The 27103-nt window shown below is 31.2% G+C and overlaps 4 protein-coding genes and 2 long non-coding RNA genes across 13 annotated transcripts; 4 read left to right on the top strand and 2 right to left on the bottom strand.

Moving 5' to 3' along the window:
- The first annotated feature begins 1184 nt into the window (after positions 1 to 1184).
- Positions 1185 to 4060, top strand: LOC121128687 (tetratricopeptide repeat protein 14). 4 transcript variants are annotated; one of them, XM_071893121.1, is made up of 6 exons: positions 1185 to 1372; positions 1441 to 3055; positions 3127 to 3213; positions 3271 to 3328; positions 3388 to 3626; positions 3682 to 4060. In XM_071893121.1, the coding sequence occupies exons 2-6, from the start codon at positions 1444 to 1446 to the stop codon at positions 3891 to 3893; spliced, it is 2208 nt and encodes a 735-aa protein (XP_071749222.1). In that variant the 5' UTR covers positions 1185 to 1372; positions 1441 to 1443; the 3' UTR covers positions 3894 to 4060. The 4 variants fall into 4 exon arrangements, with proteins under 4 accessions (XP_071749222.1, XP_040580209.1, XP_040580208.1 ...); XM_040724275.2 differs by having other exon boundaries at positions 1210 to 1372; positions 3124 to 3213; XM_040724274.2 differs by having other exon boundaries at positions 1210 to 3055.
- Positions 3915 to 5418, bottom strand: Arf4 (ADP-ribosylation factor 2). The gene is made up of 3 exons (XM_040724281.2): positions 5271 to 5418; positions 4538 to 4719; positions 3915 to 4465 (listed from the first exon to the last, which is right to left on the bottom strand). Exons 1-3 carry the CDS (start codon positions 5416 to 5418, stop codon positions 4253 to 4255), a joined length of 543 nt encoding a protein of 180 aa, XP_040580215.1. The 3' UTR covers positions 3915 to 4252.
- Positions 5244 to 8826, top strand: Galt (Galactose-1-phosphate uridylyltransferase). 5 transcript variants are annotated; one of them, XM_040724279.2, is made up of 3 exons: positions 5244 to 5696; positions 7143 to 7434; positions 7507 to 8826. In XM_040724279.2, the coding sequence occupies exons 2-3, from the start codon at positions 7150 to 7152 to the stop codon at positions 8266 to 8268; spliced, it is 1047 nt and encodes a 348-aa protein (XP_040580213.1). In that variant the 5' UTR covers positions 5244 to 5696; positions 7143 to 7149; the 3' UTR covers positions 8269 to 8826. The 5 variants fall into 5 exon arrangements, with proteins under 5 accessions (XP_040580213.1, XP_040580212.1, XP_040580210.1 ...); XM_040724278.1 differs by lacking the exon at positions 5244 to 5696 and adding an exon at positions 6245 to 6339; XM_040724276.2 differs by lacking the exon at positions 5244 to 5696 and adding an exon at positions 6521 to 6818.
- Positions 8530 to 12208, bottom strand: LOC121128691 (uncharacterized). The gene is made up of 3 exons (XR_011783420.1): positions 12125 to 12208; positions 12032 to 12069; positions 8530 to 8670 (listed from the first exon to the last, which is right to left on the bottom strand). It is a non-coding gene; the product is annotated as an uncharacterized lncRNA (long non-coding RNA).
- Positions 12209 to 16067: 3859 nt separating this feature from the next.
- On the top strand, positions 16068 to 17688 carry LOC121128161 (uncharacterized). The gene is made up of 2 exons (XR_011783219.1): positions 16068 to 16503; positions 17067 to 17688. It is a non-coding gene; the product is annotated as an uncharacterized lncRNA (long non-coding RNA).
- Positions 17689 to 19698: 2010 nt separating this feature from the next.
- LOC121128589 (uncharacterized) lies at positions 19699 to 25785 on the top strand. Its single transcript, XM_040724180.2, has 11 exons — positions 19699 to 19810; positions 19896 to 20073; positions 20162 to 20192; positions 23616 to 23709; positions 23787 to 23811; positions 23867 to 23997; positions 24060 to 24189; positions 24943 to 25058; positions 25124 to 25213; positions 25290 to 25397; positions 25473 to 25785. The coding sequence occupies exons 1-11, from the start codon at positions 19744 to 19746 to the stop codon at positions 25559 to 25561; spliced, it is 1059 nt and encodes a 352-aa protein (XP_040580114.1). The 5' UTR covers positions 19699 to 19743; the 3' UTR covers positions 25562 to 25785.
- The last annotated feature ends 1318 nt before the right edge of the window (positions 25786 to 27103 follow it).

Genomic DNA, 27103 nt, shown 5'->3' with positions numbered 1-27103 from the left:
TTTTCAAAATATGGACTCAGCTCCAAATCGAGTCGTAAGCCTTGAGTTCAAGTTCCCACCTTTGTCAATAATTGACCATTTTATATTAAATTATACATTTATAACTGTACTATTAATTATTATAATAACATTGAATAAACCATAAGTAAATGTATAATCAATTGGAAACTCCTCTTTGACTTTTGAGAGGTAACTATGTGATACTGTCAAGAGAAGTTCGATACATCACTAATCCTTAAATAATTAAGTTAAGTTAATAATTACGTTTTGTATGGTTGTTAAGAGATTGAATTTTGGTCGTATGTTTGTTATTTATTGTAAGTGAGGGTAAAATGCTGGGGGTAAATTGTTCAGGGGGGTAGATGTATCGATGAGTGAAATGCTAAAGGATAAAAGGAGGTAATTTTTCGGGGGTTAGAGATCCTACAGCCCTATATAATAATATAAGAAATAGCATTCCTTATATTATTATCCAAAGTAAAAAAGTCTAAAGGAGACAACGTGCAAGGCAAAACAGTACAAGGCAAAATGTCACAAGGAACAAACGCCTCAAGGCGAGAATGTCTCAAGCCAAAAACGTACAAGGCAAAAATGTTCAATGCGAATCCTTCTAGAACCCTATAAATATAATATAGTTCATACTTATTATGTTGTGTTCAAGATGCAATTTTGTACAAATTGCTAATTATTTGCATTAAAATGCATTATTTAATTAGGATATTAGTCTTTCTGATTATCCACTATACATTGCGTCTCTCATTTCATTTTAATCTATTAAAACTACATGGTTATAATGTATTTAGGAGTAATATAACTGTTGGCATTCGAACTTTATAATGTACCATAGAATACTTATATTCAAATAATTTGTATTAAAAAAGTCAAAAATTACACCTTTATTTTATCGATCATCCATGGAATATTCAATTATTGTATGATCCTCATCCCACGTACTGTAAACCTTTCATTTAAAATTATTCATCTCATTTTTCTACTGGGACTTGTACAATTTAATTATACAAGTTCCAACTTGTACACGTCACACATATAAGTAAATATAAAAATATTTTATGTTTCGAGGAAGCAGAGTAAATATTATTTTCATTGAAGTTTGACTCGTAGTCATTAATACAATTGGATAATATGAAGGATTCTTATAATGTGTTGTCCAATCAGATGGCTTGAAGTGTATTTTCCTCACTTTGGACTAACAGTTGTTTGTTATGGTCTCTAGATATTTAATAAATAAATTAAATATAATATTAAATTTTTTTTTCATCTTTCCTGTTGGTGTAAGTCTTACTACGAGAAATAAAATATAATAAGGACTTGACTAGCCATTTGGGGATGTTTCATCACTAGAAAGTGGTCGGTAAGAATGAAAAAAATCTTCTATTGCTATTGGATTGAGCTGCTAACTTTTTTGTTGAATTCATGGAGGTTATGAACGAGGAGCTCTTTAGTAAGGCCGTTAAACATCACGGACACCGACTGCTGTCTTTTCTTGAGGGACATCCCATTCTTTCAAGCTTAGGAAATGTGAAGGATATGCCTTTTGAAGCAGGTAGAAGCAAGACGCTCTCGACTGCAGAAATAGGAAGGAACTTGTGTTTGAATGAATTTATTGCTCAAAACACGACTGCTCTTTTCTCGACGCAAAATTCGTGTATTGCCTCCAGCGTGTCCCCTAGGGGATTCTTCAGAGATCCTAACTTGGTTGGAATCACTCCACCCTTAGAAGCCTACCTCGACACTCCTTCAGAGAATCGTCTCAATAAATTTTTTGATAGCGTTGCAAACCACGATCTACTTCTTTGTAGAATTCGATCAAGGAGAAGCACTGAACTCTTGTTATATGTAGAATCCTTTGCCTTGGGGAATAAATCCCGCGTTCTCCATGATTTATTCATCAAAGCCTACTGCCCTGTACAAGAAATACCTTCTGGTTTCAATGACTTTGGATCAGCCTTGCTCCTTGTTTATGTTATAGAAGTAAATCATAAAAATTCTTCCTTAACGGTTGGAATGAATCCACCCCCAGAATTATTTAATGGTATACGCTTTGGCAGTATAGAACCTTCCTCTGATTTAAATATAGTCCACAGAATAACTCTTCAAGATCAAAACGGTCATCCATCTTCCTATAAGTCAATATTAGAGCAAAGCTCTGGATTTAAAAACCCTTCTAATGTAGAATACTTGGCCAATGAACTAGGACTATCATCTAAAACTTCTTCTTTGTTACCTAGTTTAAGACATAAGTACAATGATAATTTTTATGCCAAAGCTTTAAGGGCAAGACAAGCTCATCGTTGGGCCTTTAAAAGCGTTGAATCTGGAATTAGATATCTAAAATCTGGAAATAACATTGAAGCCTTTCAGTGTTTGAATCAAGCCATCAATATTGATCCACAAAATGTAGAAGGATTGGTGGCTCGAGGGGCACTATTTGCGAATCTGGGTAAGTACGAAAAAGCTGTCGTTGATTTTGAAAAAGCTCTCATTGAAGATCCTTTTCATAAAAATGCAAAACAATATATGTGTGAGACTCTCATGGCAATAGGAAAGAATCAAGAGACTAAGAATAAAAGCGAAGAGGCCATTCAAACATATAAAAAAGTCCTTAATTACTATCCAAACCATTCATATGCATCTAACTCCATCAGTTCATTGCAGAATTCTCCTAATACTAGAAAAGATAATCCAGTCCCATCCAGTAGTCAAGTTCCTATGTCCAGTAGTTATCAAACAAAAACAAAATCTGTGTCAGATGAAGAATATGAACGCAAGGTCACGTCATTTCTCGAGCGAACTCAGTGTAAGGATAAAAAGCAAAGCTCTCGATCTAATTCGAAAAAATATTATTCTGAAATAGAGCCTTCACCCATGTCAAAAGTATCATCGAGCTTAAAATCACCAACTAGTACATATTCAATATCTAATAGACATAATGATGATTCAAGTGACTCAAACTCTCCTTCACCTCCACAAAAAAAAGGTCCCTTAATAAAAAGATTCAATTCTATGGGAGACGATAGTTTCAATAGCATCAGAGGTATTATTTCTCTATAAATCAATAGTTATTGAAATTGAAGGTAAATACAACTTTTATTCGATCTTAAGCAGATAGGTATTTGACGGAAGAGCGAATATCTCAAAATGCGGATGCCTCATTTTTGACCAAAGAAAAAACAAGAAACCTCACTGTATATGGTAATTTTATGTGAATCAGTAATTATTATTTTCATTAAATGATTGAATGATTTTCAGAGTCAGATTCATCTAGTTCCAGAGTTCGCTCACGAAGCAGGTCTGGAAGCTCGTCAAGGTACTTTTTTTAACTTGATACATCATAATTGTTTTATTAATTTTGGTCGTTCTTAAAAGGAGCCGTTACTCTACATCCAGAAAAAGAAATCATCGGGGAAGTAGAAGTCGTTCTTCAAGTCGTCAAACGTACAGCTGTGAACGGAAGAGAAAAAAAATAAGTCGTTGTCGATTGGAAGGTAGTCCTTCTAGGTCTAGAGAGGGAAGTCGTCACAGGGAAAGCAGAAGTCGCTCTAGAAAGGAACGTAAACGATGTAGTCAATCCCTTACAAAAAGTACCATAGAAGATGACTTGATGGGTAGGTATTGATTCAGATCCATTTCACACTTGCATCATTTTTGGTTTATCCCTAGGTATAAGAGACGAAACAATGCGGATAGAAAAGGAAAGAGAGGAGATAGAAAATAGAAAAATTCGCTTCATGAAATCCATGAGGAAGGAAGATGGTGGATATCTTAGTCCAAATAGTATAATTCCTGGACAGTCTAACTTAGAAGATGTCGTCGCATTTGTGGATCAAAAGAGAAGAGACAAGATGGATAAATTGAAGAAGAACTACTCGTAGCTTAACTTTATAACGGGGAAATTAGAATTAAATGTGTATTTTATGATAGAAAACACGCAAGAAAATTTTGATTATATATATATCGAAAAGGAAAGGACATTACAAACTTTTTAAAAAAAAATATTTTTCATTAACATAAAATATAATAAAACATGAATTAATTCCAAGTCAGGATTGGCTATACAACACTATTCATCACAATATCATCCTACTTTCTTTTTCTCAATTAATGACAGTTATTCATAAGTGTAGTTCATAAACACTTATTCGAATCAAATAAGTATGAAATGACGTAGAAAAATATGGAAATGCTCTTAGTATTCTTATTAAAATGATTAATTTCGTCTCTAACTGAGCACTTAGGACTTGGACAATTCATTTGACAACCAGTCCAATCCCTCATACAATCCATTTCCTTGAGTAGCGCATGTTGCTTGGATATACCACTTTCTGCTCCTTAAATCATTCAAACCCATCTTATCTGTCAATTCAGCAGCATTCATAGCCTCCGGCAAATCTTGCTTGTTAGCGAATACGAGTAAATGAGCGTCTCTTAACTCATCTTCTTGCAACTAAAAAGGCGATTATACAACATAATATTATTATTTCTATAATATTCTAAGGAAAGTAATGAATAATATTACCATTTTCTGTAGTTCTTCGCGGGCCTCAAAGATGCGCTCTCTATCGTTGGAGTCCACAACGAAGATAATTCCTTGTGTATTTTGAAAATAATGTCTCCAGAGAGGACGGATTTTGTCTTGGCCGCCAACGTCCCAAACAGTGAAGCAAATGTTTTTGTATTCCACAGTCTCAACATTGAAACCTAAAGGAAAAAAAAAAAAAAAAAAAAAGTGTCACTCTAAACTCAAAAAGGGTAGGGTTCACAATTTGGTCCCTTTCGCTTTCCATCTCCAAATTGGAGATGGGCACAGTGGAAAGGGCAAGCAATAACAGCGCAACCTGCTACTAAAAGCAAAAAAACGACGCAAAGAAAGAATTTGTAAATTATTTGAGTAGGAGAGGGATCTCAACTCTTCCCAGATTTCTTGATTTGTAAAAGATAATTAAATAGTAATCAACCACCTATCACCGGATTGACTCAGAGTCGCCATGGATGTTCCATTAAGGCAAACTCTCAACATACTCCACATAGTGAGATCCTCCTAAGTGGTAATTGGGGGAATAAATCGAAAAGCTACTCGGGCTAAAATATATTCTATTCGTTAGGTAGGCGTACGAGGTTGCGATAGTGAAATTTTCACTGGCCGTGTTCGCTGTCTCTAATTTGAAGATAGAAAGAGAAACCATGACGTGCGGCCAAATTGACAACCGTAGCTATCAAAAGTCAGATTGAGACTTAGTCTCAGGACTCACCAATGGTGGGGATCGTCGTTACGATTTCTCCAAGCTTCAATTTGTAAAGAATGGTCGTTTTACCGGCGGCATCCAACCCAACCATTAAAATCCTCATTTGCTTCTTTCCAAAGAGGCGAGAGAATAAACTAGATACTGTCAATCCCATGATGATACTAGAAATAGAACTGAGGAAAAATACATTGGGGCTGCATTTATATGTATCATAAGGTTGATGCAATACTTACGTGGTTCAAATCCTGGAATAGGAAAAAAGGCCTTTAATAATTATACGAAAAATGTCCCGAGCGATCAAACTTGAAAAGAACAATCGGATTTAATAATGACGTTGATAAAAAAAGAAAGAAAGAATAACGAAGAGAGAAAGAGAAAAAAAGGGGAAAGAAGAAGAAGAGAGAAGAAGGAAACGTCATCATATCGCGCGCCGTATGTATACATCGTTCCTGCATTCCCTTATCCCACTACATAATTTAGGCTGCTAGTACTAAGGTACATCTTCTCTTTTTTGCCCTTCTTCTTTCCCTCTTTCCATGTAGCTATGAGTAGGGAAGACTGAGCTAGAAAGAGTGTCACAAACTGGATTAAGGAAATAAACCTTTCAACGTAACGCCACCATTGTCTGTCATTGTGGGGGTCAATTTTATAACAATGAAAAACTTTATTTCATTAATATTAAGGAAAATAGTCAAGTATTAGATGTCAAAATTGGACCAGAATTGGAAAAACTTAAACCTTACTGCCAACCAAAAATCTTTCCCTCTAATGTTTTAATATTATAGGACCCCAAAATGTATTAAAAATATTAAATAATATGTTATTTGATCATGATAATATTTACAATAAAATATTCAACAAAAGAAAAGTTTCAATGTATGATACATTAGACATTCAGATATATGAGTATTATGGACTATGGCGTAGATCAGTAGTACAGCCAATCACTAGCTTGAATTTACTTCTACCGGTCTACCCTACAGTGCTTTTCTATTTAACTCTCTTCTATCAGTATTTATCAATCCTGCCTAAGTGGATAAATTAATCACCTTATAAAACCGCTAAATTATAAAAAGTGACGTAAAATCTGCTAGAGTAAAATCTTTACGATACATACAGAGTCGATTATTATTACATCATTAGTTATTTTAACACTTCTTTAGATCTCGGAAAATGTTTATGTCACGACTCATGAGTAATGACGTACTTTATGAGGGAATCTGCCTGTCTCTTTACTCCTTCATTTCATGAGGGTCAGTAAAATCTATTGTTATATGCTGAGATAGAGCTCTATCTTAAATAAAAATGATATATTCGTATACATTTGACTATAATTTTAACTAATAAGTAATAATGGAACTAAAAATTCAAGGGATACATTCACTCAATTTTCATACCATTCTTATCAATTAGATTGAAAAACACATCTGTTTCCACAATATTACTTATTACATAGAACTCTCATCTATCAGTAACTTGAGTCCATTTGTTCGATTGGGTTAAAATACAAGTGTTATATTAGAAATAAATATTTATCTTTGTTGTTAATAGAAGGTGATATTTAATTAGTATTCTGAGTTTCTATTAATTTTATTTAAATGATGGACTTTCTCTTATACTGTTGTAGATATATAATTTATTCTCATTCAATTTAAATTTATTGAACAAAGCATTTTGAAAACGTGTAAACTGATGTAATTATGATTTTATTTCTGCAACTTTATTAATGACGACTTTTGTATGTAAAATAGATATAACAAAAATATGATGAAATAATTATATAATTGAATGCATGTAATTGTGAAATTAATATATTCGCCAGGCATAAAACCGTAAGATACATCACTAACTTGCAATCTAATTATAATTTTTCAACAGGTAGAAAATGGAATGCGATTCTAATGAATCTCAACATCGAAGGTATAATCCTATGACCGGAGACTGGGTTTTAGTTTGTCCACATCGTATGAAAAGACCATGGAAGGGAAAGATAGAAGACACAATAGTATCTAAAATAAAACTTCCTGAATTTGATCCAAATAATCCTTTGTGTCCAGGAGTGATTCGTCCTAATGGGAAAGCAACTCCAAATTATGAATCAACTTATGTTTTTACGAATGATTTCCCTGCCTTGCTAGAAAATGTTCAAAAATCTTCAGGCGAACAAAACGTAAATATTATAATAATCCTATCTAAAATATGAAAGATTCGCTTACAAAACATACTCTAACTTGCATAATAGGAGCTATTTCAGTCTGCACCAGCATATGGAACGTGTAGAGTGATGTGTTTTTCCCCAAAGTCGAATGTCTCCATACCCATAATGTCGGTTGAAGATATTCGCCGTGTTGTGGATGAATGGGTAAAGGAATCCTTAGAATTAGGGTCAAAATATTCTTGGGTACAAATATTTGAAAACAAGGGTGATATCATGGGTTGTTCAAATCCTCACCCACATTGTCAAATATGGGCTTCTGATTTCCTCCCTAATATTCCGAAAACCATTAATGATAAATTTAAAGAGTATTACGATAAATTAGGAAGGCCTATGCTTTTAGATTATGCACAGCAAGAACTTTCAAAAAGAGAAAGAATCATTGATGAAAATGAAGATTGGATTTGCTTAGTACCATATTGGGCAGTTTGGCCTTATGAAGTAATGATTTTGCCGAAAGAACGACATATTCGACGAATAGACTATTTAACTATGGAAGAAAGACAATCTTTGTCCGATGCCATGAAACGTGTAACCATTCGCTATGACAATTTATTCAAAGTTAGTTTTCCTTATTCTATGGGAGTATATGGAGCTCCTTTTCAAATGCATTCAATTGATCACTGGCAATTTCATTTACTTTATTATCCTCCATTACTCAGATCAGCTACGATTAAAAAATTCATGGTGGGCTACGAAATGTTTGCTAATGCTCAAAGAGACTTAACTGCAGAGCAAGCAGCCCAGACTCTACGAAATTTACCATCACTTCATTATAGTCTTTCTTGATTTCCATTTTTTATTATGTAATTTTGTCAAATTGATAAATATTCTTAATTTTAATCAGTTATAGTTTTTATCTTATAAAGCTATCATCGTTCTCGATCCAAATTAGTAAAAGTGAATAGGACAACCTAGAAAATTTCATATTACTCCGTTATTCTTTTTAAAAAATGAGTTTGTATATTCACGATTCATGTTCTGCTGGACAGGATATTGAAAATCAAGTCAAATGGCGTTCTTTCGATTTCGCATACTTCATAGAAATAGGCAACTATGTATTACGGATGATTGGTCTATTTAAAAATACTCGTGCCACAAAATCGGAATGTAAACGTGTTAAATGCAAAATATCCGATCATGAGCTAGAAGTATGCTACTTGTATGGCAATAAAAGTCAAATTGAGAATTCTGCAATGGAAGAGTAATAAACAAGTTAAAGGCTATTTAGGACAAAATGAATGGATTTTTGAATGAAAAAAGAGACATTGAGAACGTGATCAAAATTATAATATTATTATGAAACATCATCAGTTTAAATAAATGGAAAAATATTTGATACCCTTACGTTTTTAGTATTAATTAATTAATCATTATACAACATATTTATTTCTATATTGATAATTATAAATTATTAGCGAGAGTACCCAGCATTGCCAGAGTTATTTGGCGTCGACGAAGAGACAACCGTTGATTTAATAATATAGAAAATAATTTCCCTTTAAATCTTCAGTGTTACTCCCCGTTTTTCATGAACACTCTCACATATAATTACTCAATACCTAGATGTTTTCTTCTCAAGAATGGTAATACCAGTTTTTTTAATAAATGGCTGATGAGCCGAGGAGCGCTAATTGCCTGATCTTTAGCTACTTACACTCGTTGCTAAGCCTAATCTAAAGTAACATTAATTATTTTATTTAATGTAATTCTTTTCTTTTTTAATATGAGATTTAGCTACAAACGCTCGTTGTTAAAAATAAGTCCTCAACTCATTCTATAGCATAAAATATGAGTTCACCTAAACGCTTGCAAGATTTCATTCATTTTTACATACTAACGGTATACAATATACAATATGAAGTCACATAATGAAATACCCTAATTTCCTTAATGGAACATCCTTTAAGATTGAAGGAAGCACGAGTTGATGTTATTATGAATACCCAACAGTGTACATACATTAGTCCACACGGACAATCTCTGATTTATCGATAAGAAAGAAAAGAATTAAAGTTAATCTTCTTTCAAACATTTCAAGTCTATGTAATCTATTGTAGTGAATATTTCTAAAAAGAACAATTGGGATTAAAAACCCTTATCAAGAGATATACTATACTAGAAAAATTCTGAAGCAAAATGTCATACAATATGTTACCTTCAGATCAATTATTGACATAGACTTAATATACATTTTAATTCTTAAGCGGTGTTATTTATGCAGTTAAATTTTAACTGGGAGAATAAAAAAATATGATAATTTCAATTTACTAATTATATATCATTCTAATACTACGGAATATTATTAATCTTGAAATCTCTCCAAACCTAATGCATATTTTTTAACGTATAATTAATTAATATTTTGTATTTATTTTAATGTTTTAAGATAGGTAGTTTAAAATTCAAATCTTATACTTAACTAGCACATGAAAACACAATTTATTCGTTTCTAATGACTAATATCACTACTAACAGCTTGAATGAAGGATTATTTTTGAAAGAGTTGTATTTTTATAATATAATCTACAGTCATAGAACCATGAAATAAGTATTTTAGAACTCTTTTTACACTAATCCTATAATATGGTTATTTGCAAATCTCATGAGCGACAAATAGTTTGGGGATATGATTCCATCAATATCCCAAAGTATTTAGATTATGTTCTCATGCCAAGCAAAATCCTTTTTGCTTAAAAATTCTTTCAAAGTTTAATATACTCCTATACTACAAAGTTACACAAAAATAAATGATTAATAATATTTATCTTTTATTTTTGTAATAATTTAAAAAAAAATTAAATTTGTTAATTAGTTATTTGACTAAGTTTTGATGATAAATCAATAGTTGATTTAGAATTCATTCTCGATCTAAATTTTAATCAGTGAACATCTCTTGAGAAAATTACAATTCCCATTTGATAACTTCTTCAAATATGTCTCTTGATATTCAACATCACTACGTTCCTGCTCCCAGTGATGCCGAAGATGCTGAGACATCTTCCCTTTGGAATGGAATCAACATAGCATTCTTCACTGATTTGGGAAACAATTTTCTTAGAAGTATTGGACTCCTAGGAAAGAAAAGGGTCCGTGACGATAGTTATAGTATGGATGATAGTACCGAATATTCCGCTGATTGTTGTTTCGGATCAAGCGGAAAGAGACTCCGCGGAGACTATGATGATTATGAAGAATAAATGAATTATAAACACAATTTTTGCGTTATGCGAGACGAACCTTTTTGGAAGATGCAACATAAATCGAGAATAGGTCAATTTTTTAAATGAGGGATAATATTTATACAGTTAATTGCGTATTATTAGACAATAAATAGAGATTTTAATGATTGTCGTTGTTTTTATCGAAAGGGGATTGAGTCAATGGGTTCTAATACTATCTAGGACTTGTCGAGTTTTAAGCTCAATAAATTTATTTAATACTTATTGAGGGAATGGGATATATTGATTATACATTGGATAATTCATAGATTAGTTTAGTTTAACTTTATTGGCGTTTGGTTAATGATCAAAATTTAATCGTCTTAGCATTATCATGAAAACAAGAAGTACAATTGCCTATCCAAATGATGCCGAATATATCGACAATTCGTCATCTCATAATCGAAGAATTAACCTTGATGCTTTATATAAATGGGGTAATAGTATTTTACGAAAAGTGGGATTGTCGGAGAATAACGATGGCAAAGAAGACACTTTTTGTCATAATACAAGCATTGATTTTACACCAGGATGTTGTTTGACATCAGGCGGAAGAAGATCAAACAACTTTTTTCGGGATTAGGATATGGATTCATGAAAGATATATCATAGATAATGTAGAATAAAATTGATTATAAAAATATAATTTAAATACTCCTTTATACGATCTTTGAAATGATATAATAAATCTGTAGTAATTTTAATCAGCATCAGAAATCTTTCATAGAATTAGCGTGGAATTAATGACACAAACTATACAATCTTTTCATATTTTAATATATATGCATTACATTGCAATAAGAACGGTTTTGTTATTTACTGACTAGTGACTATGAATGCCTCATCGTTAATTGGCCGCTAATTATTACTACGGGAAAAATTATTGGGATCCAGGTACCTTGATCCTCCTGTGATTGCGGCCCTATACTACTACAACATGGGGCATTAAGTCAACAAAATTGAAAACTTGGACTCGTTATGAAGGTCGAAATCTTTGTGTATTCATTAGTTTTTGTTGAACTACACAAATCTTTGCTATAAGGAATAAATTTATTCACAAGAAAAGAAAATACTTAATTTTTATAACAATTGGCCAAAAATTCTAAAATATAAAAAATATACACATAAGGTCAATGATAAAGTTTTAGGGATCGGTCTTAAATGAAGCTCTATTAAAATTGTTACTTAATAAATAAATAAAAAAACAGAACTTCTCTTGGTCTCGACTTAATCCCCAAACTAAGTCTTGGGCTTTTCCCAGTCTTGAATAAGGTGGTATTGACCATTGACCAATATTATAAATTATACCTATACATCTACGTAGTACGTACCAGTTTCAACAGTTGTAAGCAAGATATAAGTTGTAGATCTATAGAAGCAAAACAATATCATTCTGTCTTATCAGTATTAAAAAAATAGTTTACACATATTATTTATATTTGTGTTGTACTACAATATTTTTCTATACAATGCTCAAAATGTTAAGAAAAGTCAAATACTAAGACACTAACGTATGGTGTAGTAGTACCTATCTAGTCTATGAATGTCTATGGTGAAGTGATATCATAAATTTTATTTATAACTGGTTTGACTGCGTAGTAGACATAACTCATAAGTCATCAATATGAAGTAAAAACATGTAGTCTTACTCGCAACAGTTATATTAATTTTACAATAATAATCAAATTTTGGATTTATGAACACTATTTAAAATATTTAATATCTTTTGTAAAACACAATTTTTTTATTTAAATTAATAGATGAAATAAGTCTTTGAAATCATTCTTAATTAGAAAGTCCATCTGTGAGGAAGAAAATTGTTTAGAATCATGAGTTATTTCCACTTTACTCCGATACCAACCGATGCTGAAGAACAACATCAATTCCAAATGGAGAATCCCTCCTACTTTGAGGACTTAATGGGAACCTCATACAATAGGAATGCACAAGGAGGAAATTGTGAATTTTCAAGGAATAAGGAGCAAATGAAGAATTATTGCTTGGATATCAGACAAAGTTACTGTCATCCACAGCAATGCCAAATGATGAAGAGGCTATATAGAATAGATGAATAGTAATTATGGATAACAAAACAATTTTATCAATTCGTTGTTAGAGTTCATTATTTTAGACATTTAGTAAAGTTTCGAATAATAAATAGTTTATAATTTATGATGAACGTTTTAAAGATATTAAATTGGCTGTATATGACATTAAATATACTGTTATTAAGGATACATTATGTAATTTTGACGACGTAATTCCAAGTTAAAGGTAAAAAAGTATATTTATTATGCCTACTCCTATTTTGAAGATATAATATTGTGTTCGTCCTGAATAATAACTGCAGGTATTATGCTTCAATGAATGCACATAATACATATTTATTAATACGAAACACTTGTTTTGATGGTATTTGCTAATTAATAGTAAGTACGAAACCATTTTTTTCCTATACATTCTGAACTAATGAAGATTACTATATCGTGGATGCATAAATTAGATATTAGTTAGGTATATAGATAAGTAGGTAACTATTCAATACGAAATTTTTCACCTGTCCTTAAGACAAACGTAGATACATTATCAATTATTCCGTAGGTACCAAGATGGTATTAAAAGGCAGAAAATGTAAGAACTAAAATTACATTAAAAACCTACCTTATACCTTTTCAAGACGTATTTTTTTTACGAGTGATTTAAAAAATGTATAATTTTGACATAGTCTAGGAAAACGGAGCCAAAATAGTATTTTGTCGGTCTTTAAAGAAGTTAAAATCGATTCTTTGTGACGTCATTCAGGGTGCTTTAACTTTTTAAATTATTCTGTTATAATATCTTATAAGTTATAATAGAATGTTTCTAGGCTCCTACCCCCTAGTATTTCACTCCCTATGCCTTCTTTCCCCCAGCATTTCACCCCTATTACAATAAATAGCAATCATACGACCAAACATTCAATCTTTTAACAACTATACGAACGTAATTATTAATTTAACTTAATGACGTAGTTATTAGCGATGAACCGTACTTCTCTTGACGTCATGAAATGTCACCGCTATTAATTTAAACTTTCTATTATTACTTATAGAGTCAGGAACAAGGTTTTGCCTTTATCGGCCTAGCGGTTCAGTGGTTCCGGTTCTTGAACCGCTAGAACTGGAACTGATATAGTCGAACCGAGAATAGAATTAAGATCTCAATGTATTGCTTATCGGTGTCGGTTCTTGTAGATTTGTTCCTATATAGAATATATAAAATATACTAATTATAAAAAAATTAATTACCTAAAATCAATAACTCCATTTTCTGAGTTTATTTTGTGCAATTGTAGCGTTTTCCAATGATTTTTTTTATGTCCCTAAGGCGATAAAGTTGTATCTGAGTTCCAAATAGGTAAGGGCTTCTTATGGATCTGTAAAAGTGGTTGTAGGCACCAGACAGAGGGAAGGGGTGGGGCAGATTATGGATCCAGGTCCACTTCTAAGCTCGACGGGCCCCTATAATATGATAACTTTAGTATTTCTTAAGCCAGGGTTTCCCAAACTTTACTATGTTAAGACCCCCCTACATTAATACATTTTTAGGTTTATACAAAACATGTGTACTCTGTAAGTGTAGACTGAAAGCAATACTCAATTCTCCATCTTCCTGTGCCCCCCCTAGCCTCCCCCACAGTCGCTACTTTAAAAAACATTGTCTTAAGTAATTTTTGGGGCACCTACTGGAACTTGGAGCACCATGCACTCAGCGTATAAGGTAGGTGTGGCCCTGTTCATTTCCTGGGCCCGAAGATTGGAACCGAGACTAAAGCTGAAACTAGACCGACACCGTTCAAAGTAAGAACTTGGACATTTACAACCGCTGAACCTGAACTGAGTACAACCTTGGTCATGAATATAAAAAAAAAATACTTAAATAGATTAATTATATCTAATTTTTAATATATGTTCTATTTCAACATTGAAAATCAAACAGAATTTTCTAAACCTGCGAAGTTCTAAAGTATTGATTAACCAATAAACTCCTTAAATGCCTTGAAATAAAGTCATGGATAGCATCCAAAAGATATTTAATATTTCAATTCCAGTCCTCAGACTTCTTTCTAGCTAACTTCAGACATTTCAAGTCAGTAATTATTATATAGGGTCCATAGTGTTAATGCTTTTTCTTGATTTCAGTTTAAATTAGCTTTACAGTCAAAGTTCCGTCGCAAGTCTTTGATAGTTGGATCAAGTTGAGTAATAAAGTCTTCAGAATAGGAACTAAAGTCCAAATTGAGTCGCAAGTCTCGAATCCTATCCATCACTTCTAGTGGTAATACATTTGGTAAATAATACCTTGGACCTTCTAAGGCTCTAATCGTGGGGGAGGGGAGGGGAGTACACAGTTGGATATTCTACGTTATCCGTCTCTTCCAATACTCGTAATATGAAGACTTTATATATCTCATCAAATATATATGTATCTATGTCAGTATTTTGAAAATTCCCATTACGAATAGGCCATTGATATTACTCGAAAAGATTGGGGATGATTGTATTTGATTTTTTTAAAGTTGAAATAATACACATTTTATTAAAAGTTAGATATAGTTAACATATTTAAATATTTATTTTTGATATTCATGACTCTATTTCAACTTATTGAAGGAGCTATCCAAAAATTCCTTCCCACACATTTATTATGACATAATGTATATAATCCTTCAGAAATATATCCCTAAATTCATTGTACAAAATAGACTACTAAAACTCAATTTTTTGTCATGGGATGAAGTAGAAAATGTTATATATATATATATTTTTTTTTTTTTGGGGGAGGTTTGGTTTTTGCAAATTATATAGCAAAAGGCGGGGGGGATACAGCTTCTTGAGCCCTGTAAAGGATTGGAAAGGAAGGGGCAGATGGCTTGGGGATTGAAATGCTAGGAGGTAAAAGGACGGGGGGGAGGGTAGTTTTTCAGGTGGTAGATGACCTGTTTCCAATAGAATAAACGATATAACTAAGTAAAAATAAATAAATGTTCGTGTATACACTGGCCCAAAAAAGGTCATTAAAAAAAATATATATATTATTTTTTGAAAAATATAATTCCATCAAAAATGAACCAATTTATTTTTTAAGAGGTGTCCATTGTAAAGGCCTATATCCCCTTAGAAAAAAAAGTAACCTCATATTGGAGTAAAAAAAGGAGATGTCAGTGGGAAAATTTGATAAAAATATTCCCCCCAAACCTAAAGAAAATCCTAACACCGCCCCTGATAATTATTATTCATGTCGATACCATTCACTATCGACATGCAATGCATATTATATTATATATATGTACTTAAGTACTTGTTTAACACGAATGAACTGGAAAAAAGTACATGAATGAAATAACTATCCTTAAAATACAATCTTGTTTGAAAAATAGAATGATTCATATTCTTTCTATGGAAACGATTGCATATATTCGTTTCCAAGGAAAATCATCCATGAGTTGTATGCAGGTAAACGAGATAGTAACACAAAGCAGCTAAATTTGGGCTTTCATCTTTTGCTAAATGATAATTTGAAATTTAATTGTATTGCGTTTGAAAATTCTGTTCAAAGTCCGAGAGATGGCACTACTGGCGGGGATCAAGGGTATGTTTAGTTAGTAGCATCTTTTGGAAGAACACACGCTAACTTTCAGACAGATCGGTTTATTTGTTTCTGTTTCGTATTTGTCTGAATCGAGGAATCGGCCGGAAAGATTATGGCGACTGTCTTTTGGATTCGCAAGGAACAATCCTCATCGACTCTCTGGAGGGGCTTGGTTTTTGTATTTTTTTTTGAAAAAAAAATTAAAATTAAAAATTTGTTACAAAAAAATTGGAAAAATTAAATTTTCTCAAAAATAAATTTAAAAAATCCTCAACTATTAACAAAAAGGGATTTTTTTTGGAAAAAACCTTCAATAATTTAACTTTTTGAAAAAAAATTTCAAATATTATATTTTTTCATTATTCCAGAACTATTTACAAAAAGATTAAAATATTTAATATTTTGGAAAAAAATTTCAAAACTATTCGGCAAAAAATTAAAGTTTTTGAAAAAAAAATTCATAAATCCCTATTGTTTCCAATAAATTAATTTTTTTGAATAAAATATAAAATAATAATCTCCAAATATTTAATTTTTTCATTATTCCACAACTATTCACAAAAAGATTAAAATATTTAATATTTTGGAAAAAAATTTCAAAACTATTCTGAAAAAATTAAAGTTTTGGAAAAAAATAATCCTAAATCCATATTATTTCCAATAAATTAATGTTTTTGAAAAAAAAATCAAATAATAATTTCCAAATATTTAATTTTTCTGTATATCAAATTTTAGTAACAAGCAAAAATTCCTTAATTTGGCGAGGGGGTACAGCCTTCTAGCCCAAACCCTGCGGACACCCTGGTATTATTGTATAGAACAATATATATAATCCATATATATTATAGTATGTAATTATTATACAAATATAATTCATAAAATTAAAAATCAAATATTTATTCGTTAATAACTTGAATAGTAATTCAAATCAAATTATTCTGGAATTAAATTTTGAAGAGTGAAGAGATAGAAAATTTTGCAATCAAATAATCCATCACAATGACTCGCACTTCCTTACGACGCCCTTACCCAAGTGATGCAGAAGATGCCAATACATCCCCCATTTGGAAACCTCATCAAAAGACTTTTATGAACGAATTCAAGGCTGAATTTCTTAGGAGTATTGACTGCTTTGGGCAAAAAAGAAGCTATGAAGAGGTCAACTCAGATGAAGACGATGATTATAGTTGTTTCTGCTGTTGTCCAAAGAGAATTAAAGCTGCTGCAAGATTGGATAAAAAAGAATTATAGAATCCTTTTTTTGTTGTTGATATCTTTTGTTTAATTTATTAGTAGTATATTAAGTATCTAAATTAATGAATGTTTTATTCAAATATAGTTTCATTTCTATAATTAACCAGTATAGTGTGTCTTTTTAGTAATGGAAAAATCAATCGGAATCGGAGAATTGTTTTTTTTTCTGGAATTTGTATCTGGAAAATAATGCTTAATTTGCTATTCGGATTCTTTTTTATGATTATTTATTACTTTCTATGTTATAAAAAAAAAATTCCACCCCAAGTGGAAGAATATTTGCTTTTTACAAGAAAATTTAATATTTGAAAGTCTTTTTCAAAAAATTATTTTTTTTGAGAACAACATTGGATTTTTGAACTTTATTCAAATTTTTTTATTTTTGTGCACAACTATTGATTATTGAAATTTTTTACACAAAAATTTAATTTTTTGTGAATATCTGTGGATTTTTGAAATTTTTTTGAACAGCTGTGGATTTTTGATTTCCCCAAAAAATTATTATTTGAGAATAGTCATGAGATTTTGAATTTTTTTACGCAATATTTAATTTTTTGTGAATAGTTTTTTGAAAATATTTAGAAAATTTTTGAAAATAAAAAAGAATTCCAAAAACCAATCCTCTGGACGCCCTTGATAGGAAAAATGTATTTTAGAACAATTATTTAGAATATTAAAGAATGGGAATCGACAACTGGAAATTTACTTGAATTACATCAGAATCGGGTCGGATTTTGTTTTGAATCGTACCATCACTAGATTTTTTATCATTTAAAAAAATATAAAACTGCTAAAATATGAAATATAGCTGCATTCCTGGCTATAATTAGTCAATATATATTATCTTTTCATTTTGAACCATCAAGGAACTCAAGGTCAAACTAACTGTTTCTCTGCATATAAATTACTTTTTAAACATTATGATGAATTAATACACAATTTTGAGCCTTGTAAATATACCAATTATGTATGCAATCGTATTTATACATAAATATATAATTATAACTAAAGGGGAAAACATTAAAATATTTTTCTTTCAAGATGAGATATCTTCCATTTTCGGCATGCAATATATGTACGACCCATACCCACATCATTAATAATCTTAATAGATGATGATGAAGAAAAATAATTAAGTTTAAGAAAAAACGAAGGTAGGTACTTTATAAAAATATGTTTTGGTTTTTATGGCTGCGAGATGAGAGGTGGACATTGAATATTTTGAGTTACCTAATTAATTACTCATTCAATGCAAGTACAAATTGTTTATTGTCGGGTGTGGCCACCAGGGGTTTACTGAAGGGGCTGTAGCTCTCTCCAAATATAGGTATTTTTGCTTTTTACTAGAAAATTTAATTTTTTTTTGTGAATAGTTGTGGATTTTTGAAAAACAATTCTAAAAATTTTCTATTAGAAATGTAGTTTTTGAAATTTTTTCGAAAATTTTTTAATATTAAATTTTTTTTTCTAATTTAATATTTTAAATTTTTTTTTTTTTAATTTAATATTTTAAATTTAATCTTTAATATTTTTTGTCATAAACAAATAATTTTTTGTCAATAGCTGTGAATTTTTGATATTTTTTTCTATAAAATTTTCTATTTGAACTTTTATTTTTTATATTTTTTTGAACAAATTTAATATTTAAAATTTTTTCAGAAATTTTCTATTTGAAATTTTGTTTCTGAAACTTTTTCGAAAAAAGTAATACTTAAATTTTTTTTGGTATTTGAAATTAAAATAATTATTTTTTTTCCAAAAATTTACTATTTTAATTTTCATATTTGAAATTTAATTTTTGATATTTTTTTCCATAAAAATTAATTTTTTATGAATAGCTGTGGATTTTTAAATTTTTTTCCAAATTTTTCCAGATTGTTGATAATTTTGTTATAAATATTTATTATGTACAGCAATTAAGTAGTAATAAGGACTAAATCATGTTAAAAATTACCTATAATTATCCATCAGGATTTCTTTAGGGGGTGAACAATAATAATAATAGCAATTATTATGCAGAAAAATATGCTTCGTAACATACTTTTGCAATGCTATGTAAATTAAAACGTGCACCGTCAGAAGAATGCATCTTATTAAATAAAAGATAACTTGTTCTCAGTTAGTTTGTTAGTTCCTGTTGAGGGATTGGAAAGAAACTATGAACACTCAAATCCTACTCTTACTTTTGGTCAGCCAATATTCTTATGGAAAACCCTTGGATGGGAGTAAGTATAGACTCATAATATACCATTCATTCATAGCATATTAGAAAATGTCGAATTAATCATGTTATTGTTTTCACTATTAAAGAGATCTTAGGCCTCATCAATATAGTCCATTTTAGTAATAAACAATGTACAACAGCCTCTTCTACATCCCCGAGTATGAATCGACACGGAACCTGTTTTACAGCAAATGAATGCGAAAGCATGGGAGGATTTGTTGATGGAAACTGTGCTTTTGGATTTGGAGTATGTTGTGTTTTAAGGTAAGACATGTATAGGCTAGTAAATACAAATAAACATGATATAATTGAGAGAAATGACGACTTTTCTTTCTTTCATGTTCAATAATAGAGTTCGAGAATGCGGTGGAAGGATCAATAAAGTAATTATATTGAGGTTATTTATTCATCGAAAATGTATGTATCTTGGCAAATGAATCAGTTTCCATTATAGGAATATTTATTAAGTATAAGGTACATATACTATACATACTTTCAGAGGTAGGAGATGATAACTTTGCAGGGAGACAACTTCAATTTTGAGAGAATATTAATAACTAATTCAATAGAAATTTGGCAATAGGATTTTTTTTATTTTTAAATATGGACTTTTTTATAGAAGACATCTCACGTCGTTAGCTTTGTTCGATATCGAAAACTTTTCACTCATAAAGGGCAAATTGTGTATAAAGTATGTACGCAATGTTTTGGCCTTTTTTTATTTCACAAAGGGGGTACTTTATTATAGTTTGTTTTCGTAGTTTCAACGTACTTTGTATGTACATAGCCCCAAACAGTGGCTTCGCTAGCCTCTTGGGGACGGCAAGAGGCCCCTAAAAGCTTCTGAACGACCCTCTAATTTTTTAAATCATATCTTATATATATTTGTCAATCTGTTTTTGGTGTTATCACACATGGAATCCAAAATGGTCGAACAGATCAGTCTGTAATTTAGTAAGTAGACCTATTGAATAACCAAGCATATTTTTTTTACACCTCTAAGGTAATTCAGAGCCTGTTTTTGACCAAAATAAATCTTCTTTGCCTTCTTTCTTTCTATGTACATATCCCTGTCTCCTTTATAGTATATATAAATAATACCTATTTACATAAGTAATTACGTAACGGTTCCATAATTGTGAGGATTTTTTTGCAGCAATTTAACATGAGCTAATTTTAATGCAACTAATCAGTGTTGTTCAGAACACTGATAAAGGAAAAATAAGCTAGGAAATTGATAGCTGAAAAGCCCCACTAAGTTTCAAATGAATACTTTATTTTGTAAAGTTTTATTTCTGGGTTTTCAAAGTATTATACAAAAAATAATTTTGATACTTTTCCCTAAATTGGGAGGGGACACTCCCTCCAAAGTCCCTACGCTTATCCCAGAGAAAACTAGGAAGTCTTAATAAACAAATAAGAAATGATACAAAAAGATCAGTTCTACATACATCTTACACTAACATAAACATGGGTTGTAAACATGTAACCTTTGAAATCAACCGAAAAGTATTGTACACACATGTCGGCAAAATGTATTGTATTTGATATAGCACGATATACCATGTACATGTACCTCCTACCGTAAATAATTATTTCCATTAAGTTGGTTGCATAAATAAATGCGTGTCGTAATATACATATATATATTTTCTTTTGATTCTAAAAGAAAATATGTAGAAATTGATTTCCTATAACTTGAAGAATTATATTAAGAATCGCTTCCACATTTATTCTTAAATAACACATGGACTTAAAAGTCCGGTGCTTGACAAAGAAAATACGTTTTTTTCTCCTTTATAATTGTCTTTTTTAAAATAATTATTTTATTTGCTTTATGGAGATGAGTCCCCATAACCCTTTTCAAGGCATTGCCTACCTTGAACGGTATTTTTTATCGTCAAAAAGCAGTGTAAAGTTAAAAACGAAAAGTTTTTTGATCCATTGTTTTGAAAATAACAAAAGTAGGTTCACACTTAGCAAAATAACTCATACACTAAAAAACAGATTGTCATAAAATTTCGAAGACCATTTTTTGAAGGTTGGTCCTTACTGAAATGAGGGAATTAAAAAATGAAATAGTGCCTTGAAGCCCGGGATATTTAAGTACATGTGTTACATATGTACATAGATAAAGTGATGGAAATAAGTATTTGATTCCTTGCCGATTTAATAAGTTAGCCTATTGATAAAGACTTTCTATCAGATTGAGGTCCGGAGCACCGTCCCTGAAATATATTTGCAAGCGAGGGGGGAGGGGGGAAGGATTATATAATATATGCATTTGCGTATTGGGGAGGGGACAGTGGCTCCAGAGCTGGATACGCTACTCCTTGACCTTAATGTGTGTCCAAGGGGTCCGCAGGAAGGGAGGGGCTGTAGCTGCAACTCCCCCAAATCAAGGATTTTTTTTCGTGAGGATGAAAATTTTACGCAAAAATTGTGGGGAAAAAATTCCACAAACCAATCCCCCCCAAAATATAATCCTGCAGCCGCCCCTGGCTTCTCCTTGGGCCACTCCTTTAGATGCGGTGAAGCCGTCCTTTTCTTGAGTAAAGAAACATCACTAAAACCTTATGTTTCCATCTCCATGCTTGACCGTGGGGATGGTTTTCTTGGGGTTATACTCTGCATTTTTCTTACTCCAAACAATTTTTTGTCCATATTATTTTTCTCACCGCTCAAATCAACCTAGCTTTAAAATTATCGACTGTTCTTTGTGAGTGGGTAAACTTAGAGTGGTTTAGTTATCAAATTATTCTTAATTTCGTTTTGATGGGCGCGGAAAAGATATCGAGTAACATAACCTATACCCCATTCCGTTGTTCTATATACAATATCATATGTAGGTGGCACAACTTTTGTCGAAGTTTGAAAAAAGATCAAATTTCTTTATTTTGTCAATACGGTTTAGTATAAATCAGTATTCTTATTTTTTTGTAATAAAACCATTGTGATATACATTTTTATAAACTATAAAAAATATTAATTGACTTTTATCTGTAAAGTCACTCTATGGAGCAACAGGAAAAAATAACGTAAGGAAATTTTGAACATAGATACAGGGTGGTCCAGATAATTTTGGAAAATCTGTAAAGGCTTATAACGAACGAATCATCATTTTGTTCTTTTTTGAAACCCACATTTAATAATATTCAATTATTCATAATGAGATCCGTCTCTCTTGATAACTTTGGCCACTCGACCTTATGCGGATCCTGCTTTGCCAATGTACTGGTTCTGGTTTTGCGCTTTTAATGTACATTCCCTGGATGGATGAATGGAGAAGCGCAATGAAGAAATTATACCTTCCAACAAGAGAGTTCACCGACTCACAAGGCCAAAAAGTGAGGGAATTCTTGGCCACAAAATTTCCTCACTTTTGGAGATGGGATTTTAGCCCTACAAACAGCTCTGACCTGCACCGATTCGAATTCTATTCTGGGGGAGGGTCGATCATGATGACTATGATAAACGTCATTCGTTTATGGTGGACCTGAAGAAGTTTATTACGCGTACAATAGCAAAGCTGGATCTGTACGGGGTCGCCCAGGCCGGAATAATACTTTAACATAATCTTTATTGACTAAATAAAGAAATTGTATCCTTTTTCAAACTTTGATCGAGATGTGCCTCTCTAAAGAGAACATCGTAGAGCAATGGCATAGGTGATTTTCGTATCACATGCCATCTTTTCTGCACTAGTTCTAAAAAAAAAAACACTCTAACGCACATCGTTTATGTAAACTATAAATAAACACATATTTGCAATCAAAACTGATTAAAATCAATTTCCTTTTACAAAGAATTGTACATACTTACAAAATCCAGGATTCTCTTCCTCCTTCAGTCAAACAACTGGACCATGCCAATTTAATTTTGAGAGTCCTTCAATAAATGGTAAATAGACTACATAATAAAATAAGATAACAACATATTTGCCCTCAAGAAAAATAATTTTCATTTTATTTTTACAGGTGACAACAATATTTGTCGAATAAGGTGAGTCGAGTTATATAATAATTCATTGAATAATCAAATAAATACAAATATTCAGATTGGATTTTAAAACGTTCGAAATTCAAGATCCTACCTCAACTGGGGACTGTGGAAATGAAAGGCTTGACTTAGTCTCATCGACAGGATCCTTGATTCCTACCTTTTGTGGATCATTAACTGACCAGCACAGTAAATATTAGATATTATGTACATATGCGTACATTCATTATTTGTCCACTATTCTTTCCTAGTGTATATTAGCACAAATCCAACAAGTCCAAATAATTTAGGAAGTCTAACAATCAACTTTAATCCCAATAGTAATATACAAAGAAGATGGGACATAAAGGTGTCTTTTTTCCATTGTCAAGATCCTGAAATGTAAGTTTATCTTAGATATACTGTCGAGTCCCAGAGTTCAACTGCCTCAATACTCAGTCTAATTGTGGATTTCAATTTTTTTTTTTTTTGAAGAAATGTAATATTTCAATTTTTTTCCAAAAAAATCAAAAAACTGAGCAAAAATATTATATATATATAACCATGCAGACGTCTCTGTATAGTTTGTACTTCAGTCACATGCCACAAATTGGCGTTGTTGTTGAACAGATTTTAAACCATTGTATGGATTTCCTCCAAACCTTAGTAGAGTTTTTTTTTTTTTAGAGTTTTATGTACTTTTTAGGCCAAAAATCATAGTGCCCAATAATTATATATACATATATAAGGTAATTTTAGGGTGAAAAATTGATGGTTGGGAATGGATTAGTCCGTTTTTTTTATGGGGAATTCTGATTTAAAACTTGACTGTATCCCCTCTTGATTTCCTGGGTTCTACCACTGTTAATTGAAATAGTATATCATACCAAAACGCTTTTCCAACTGATGTTTGACTTCCGCCACGTTTTTTAATAGTGACGTAAAGAGTAAAACTCTTACCATAAGTAGTTTTATATCAGTTTCCTTGATTGTTACTGTTGTTATACTCTATGACGTCAAACTATGTCTATCTTGCCCATCAGTCGGTACGGTACATCAAATTGAAAATTCAAGCCCGATTACATGATTGCATAATCTTGTATTTCTATTAATCTTGGTTCTACTTTATAAATTATTCATTTATTTGCTTTTAAGCCCACCGGATGGATGTCTACAATACTTTACGGGTACATCCGGGAGTTTTAGGAGCTTCAACTTTGGGCAGCTCATTAGGAATACATTCTATAATACGTGCTTTCGTCAGGAAAGAGGTAATATAATCTACTAATATTCAAAGGTGTTATCTTCAAATTAATATTTTCTAATAATATGAAAGATTTCTGTGGGATCAATTACTCTGTAAGCTCTCTCGTCAATTCCGATCCTTTTAAAATTGGTACTCAGGACACCTCTAAAACATCTGTTGGTGAGTTTGAATATCATTTATTATGTAATCGACTTTTTTCCTTAACCTAAAATTAAAAATTGAATACATTCGTCAGCTGATTGCAGCAATGCTCGACTCACCATTCCATCCCAAATATCAAATACATTTTGTGGGGATTTTCTCAACAATATGAGCAATGAAAAATTAAATGGAGTGATAAGTTGTAAGAAATTGAAAGAAAATACATAGACCCTCAAAATCATTTGCCTATTAATTTATACTTTTCTTTATATTCCAGCCACGACTTTTATGCTACGTCATGAAGTAAATAACATGGATATCACAGGAACAGGATACAATTTAAATTATGTTCAAACTCCTTGCTAAAAATACATACCTAGCATGTAATACCTATACATATTAAATTACATATTTAAAATATCAAAAGCTTCCCTGGACCCTGTTGATTTTAACAACAGTCCATACATATTATATCAAGACTCTTTCAGGCATAAAATTGTTTTAATTTCACATGAAATAATAAACTATAATCAGAATAATATTTCAATCTCAAATACACACAATAAATAACTTCTATGATGAAGACATAATCTCCTCCATGATTTCAATTAAATAAGACTTTAAAAGACGAAAAAACCACATTTAGGAGACACTGAAGGCCAGTGTTGTTTTGAACCTGTTTCATTAACATAATATACTAGGTATGTAGCTAGGATCAAGAACACATAGTAAGACATCTTTTTGACAATGTATACATATAAGCACAACAATATAAAATAAAAATTCATAGCTAGACGTTGAGACGTTGAGTATTTTAGAACTATGAAGTGCAATAAATAAAACTGGATTTATAATAATGAGATATAATGTACAATATATTTTAAGCCATAAAAACGAATCATCAAAGTGTTCTTTAAACGATACATCCTAAGTAATGTTACAAAGATTGATTTTAACTATTAACAGTTTCCAGACTTTATATTATATATAAAAGATTCCTTTCTTTAGGGAAAATAATATGTACATCAATGCGGGGATAATACTTAAAATTTATATAGGTATCATGGTCTTAACTCACTAACAAAAAAAAAAAAATTGACACTCTATTTAGTTGTCAGCTGTCGTCTATTTTAAATGTTTTCTCCTTACTACCTGTTCTGAACGTTGATTATTTAGATTAAAATGAAATCTTGTTAAGGTGCTTTTAACCATTCTGAGTACAATCATTGAACAGTCATTTGATGTCAATATTCCTTTGCTGTAGTGAGGATGTCAGGATGCGGAGTGAGCACTATTTCTTTGCTCAAGCGATGACTTTAGTTTAATTTGTAAAAAAGTGACGGTTAATCATGGCATTTTGACCTTTTGTGTGTCTTTGAGCTTTAATCTTTCCTTGGATTTTTACTGTATGAAGCATATTTATTAAACTTACAAATTGGCATTAATTTGCACTCCGTAACACAATACTATATTCCAAAGATATTATCGATTATGTATTTGTAACGTTTTGAACTACCTGGACCTTTGACCAGTACCTCTTAAAATTTAATGGCCTCTGTTTTTGACCATATATAATCTTCGCACCAAGTTAGATCAAAATTGATCTGTAACTTTTGCCGTAACCCTGTTGGCCAACAGACAAACAAACAGAGGCAAAAACAAAAATTGGTTGGCAGTGGGGGGTATCCCCCCAAATTAAGGGATATTTGCTTTTTACTAGAAAATTTAATATTTGATTTTTTTTTTAAATTTAACATTTGGAATTTAATTTGGAATTTTTTTTTCAAAAAATTTAATTTTCTGTAGATAGCTGTGAATTTGAGAAATTTTTTTTTCCAAAAGTTTAATTTCTTGAGAATAGCTGTAAATTTTTGAAATTTTTTTCACAAATTTTTTTCAAAAAAAAAA

This window comes from Lepeophtheirus salmonis, chromosome 13 (genome assembly GCF_016086655.4).
Source record: "Lepeophtheirus salmonis chromosome 13, UVic_Lsal_1.4, whole genome shotgun sequence".
In the NCBI taxonomy this organism is placed as follows: domain Eukaryota; kingdom Metazoa; phylum Arthropoda; class Copepoda; order Siphonostomatoida; family Caligidae; genus Lepeophtheirus; species Lepeophtheirus salmonis.
Note: the sequence above shows the minus strand (reverse complement) of the source record. Positions and strands in the feature narration are given on the sequence as shown.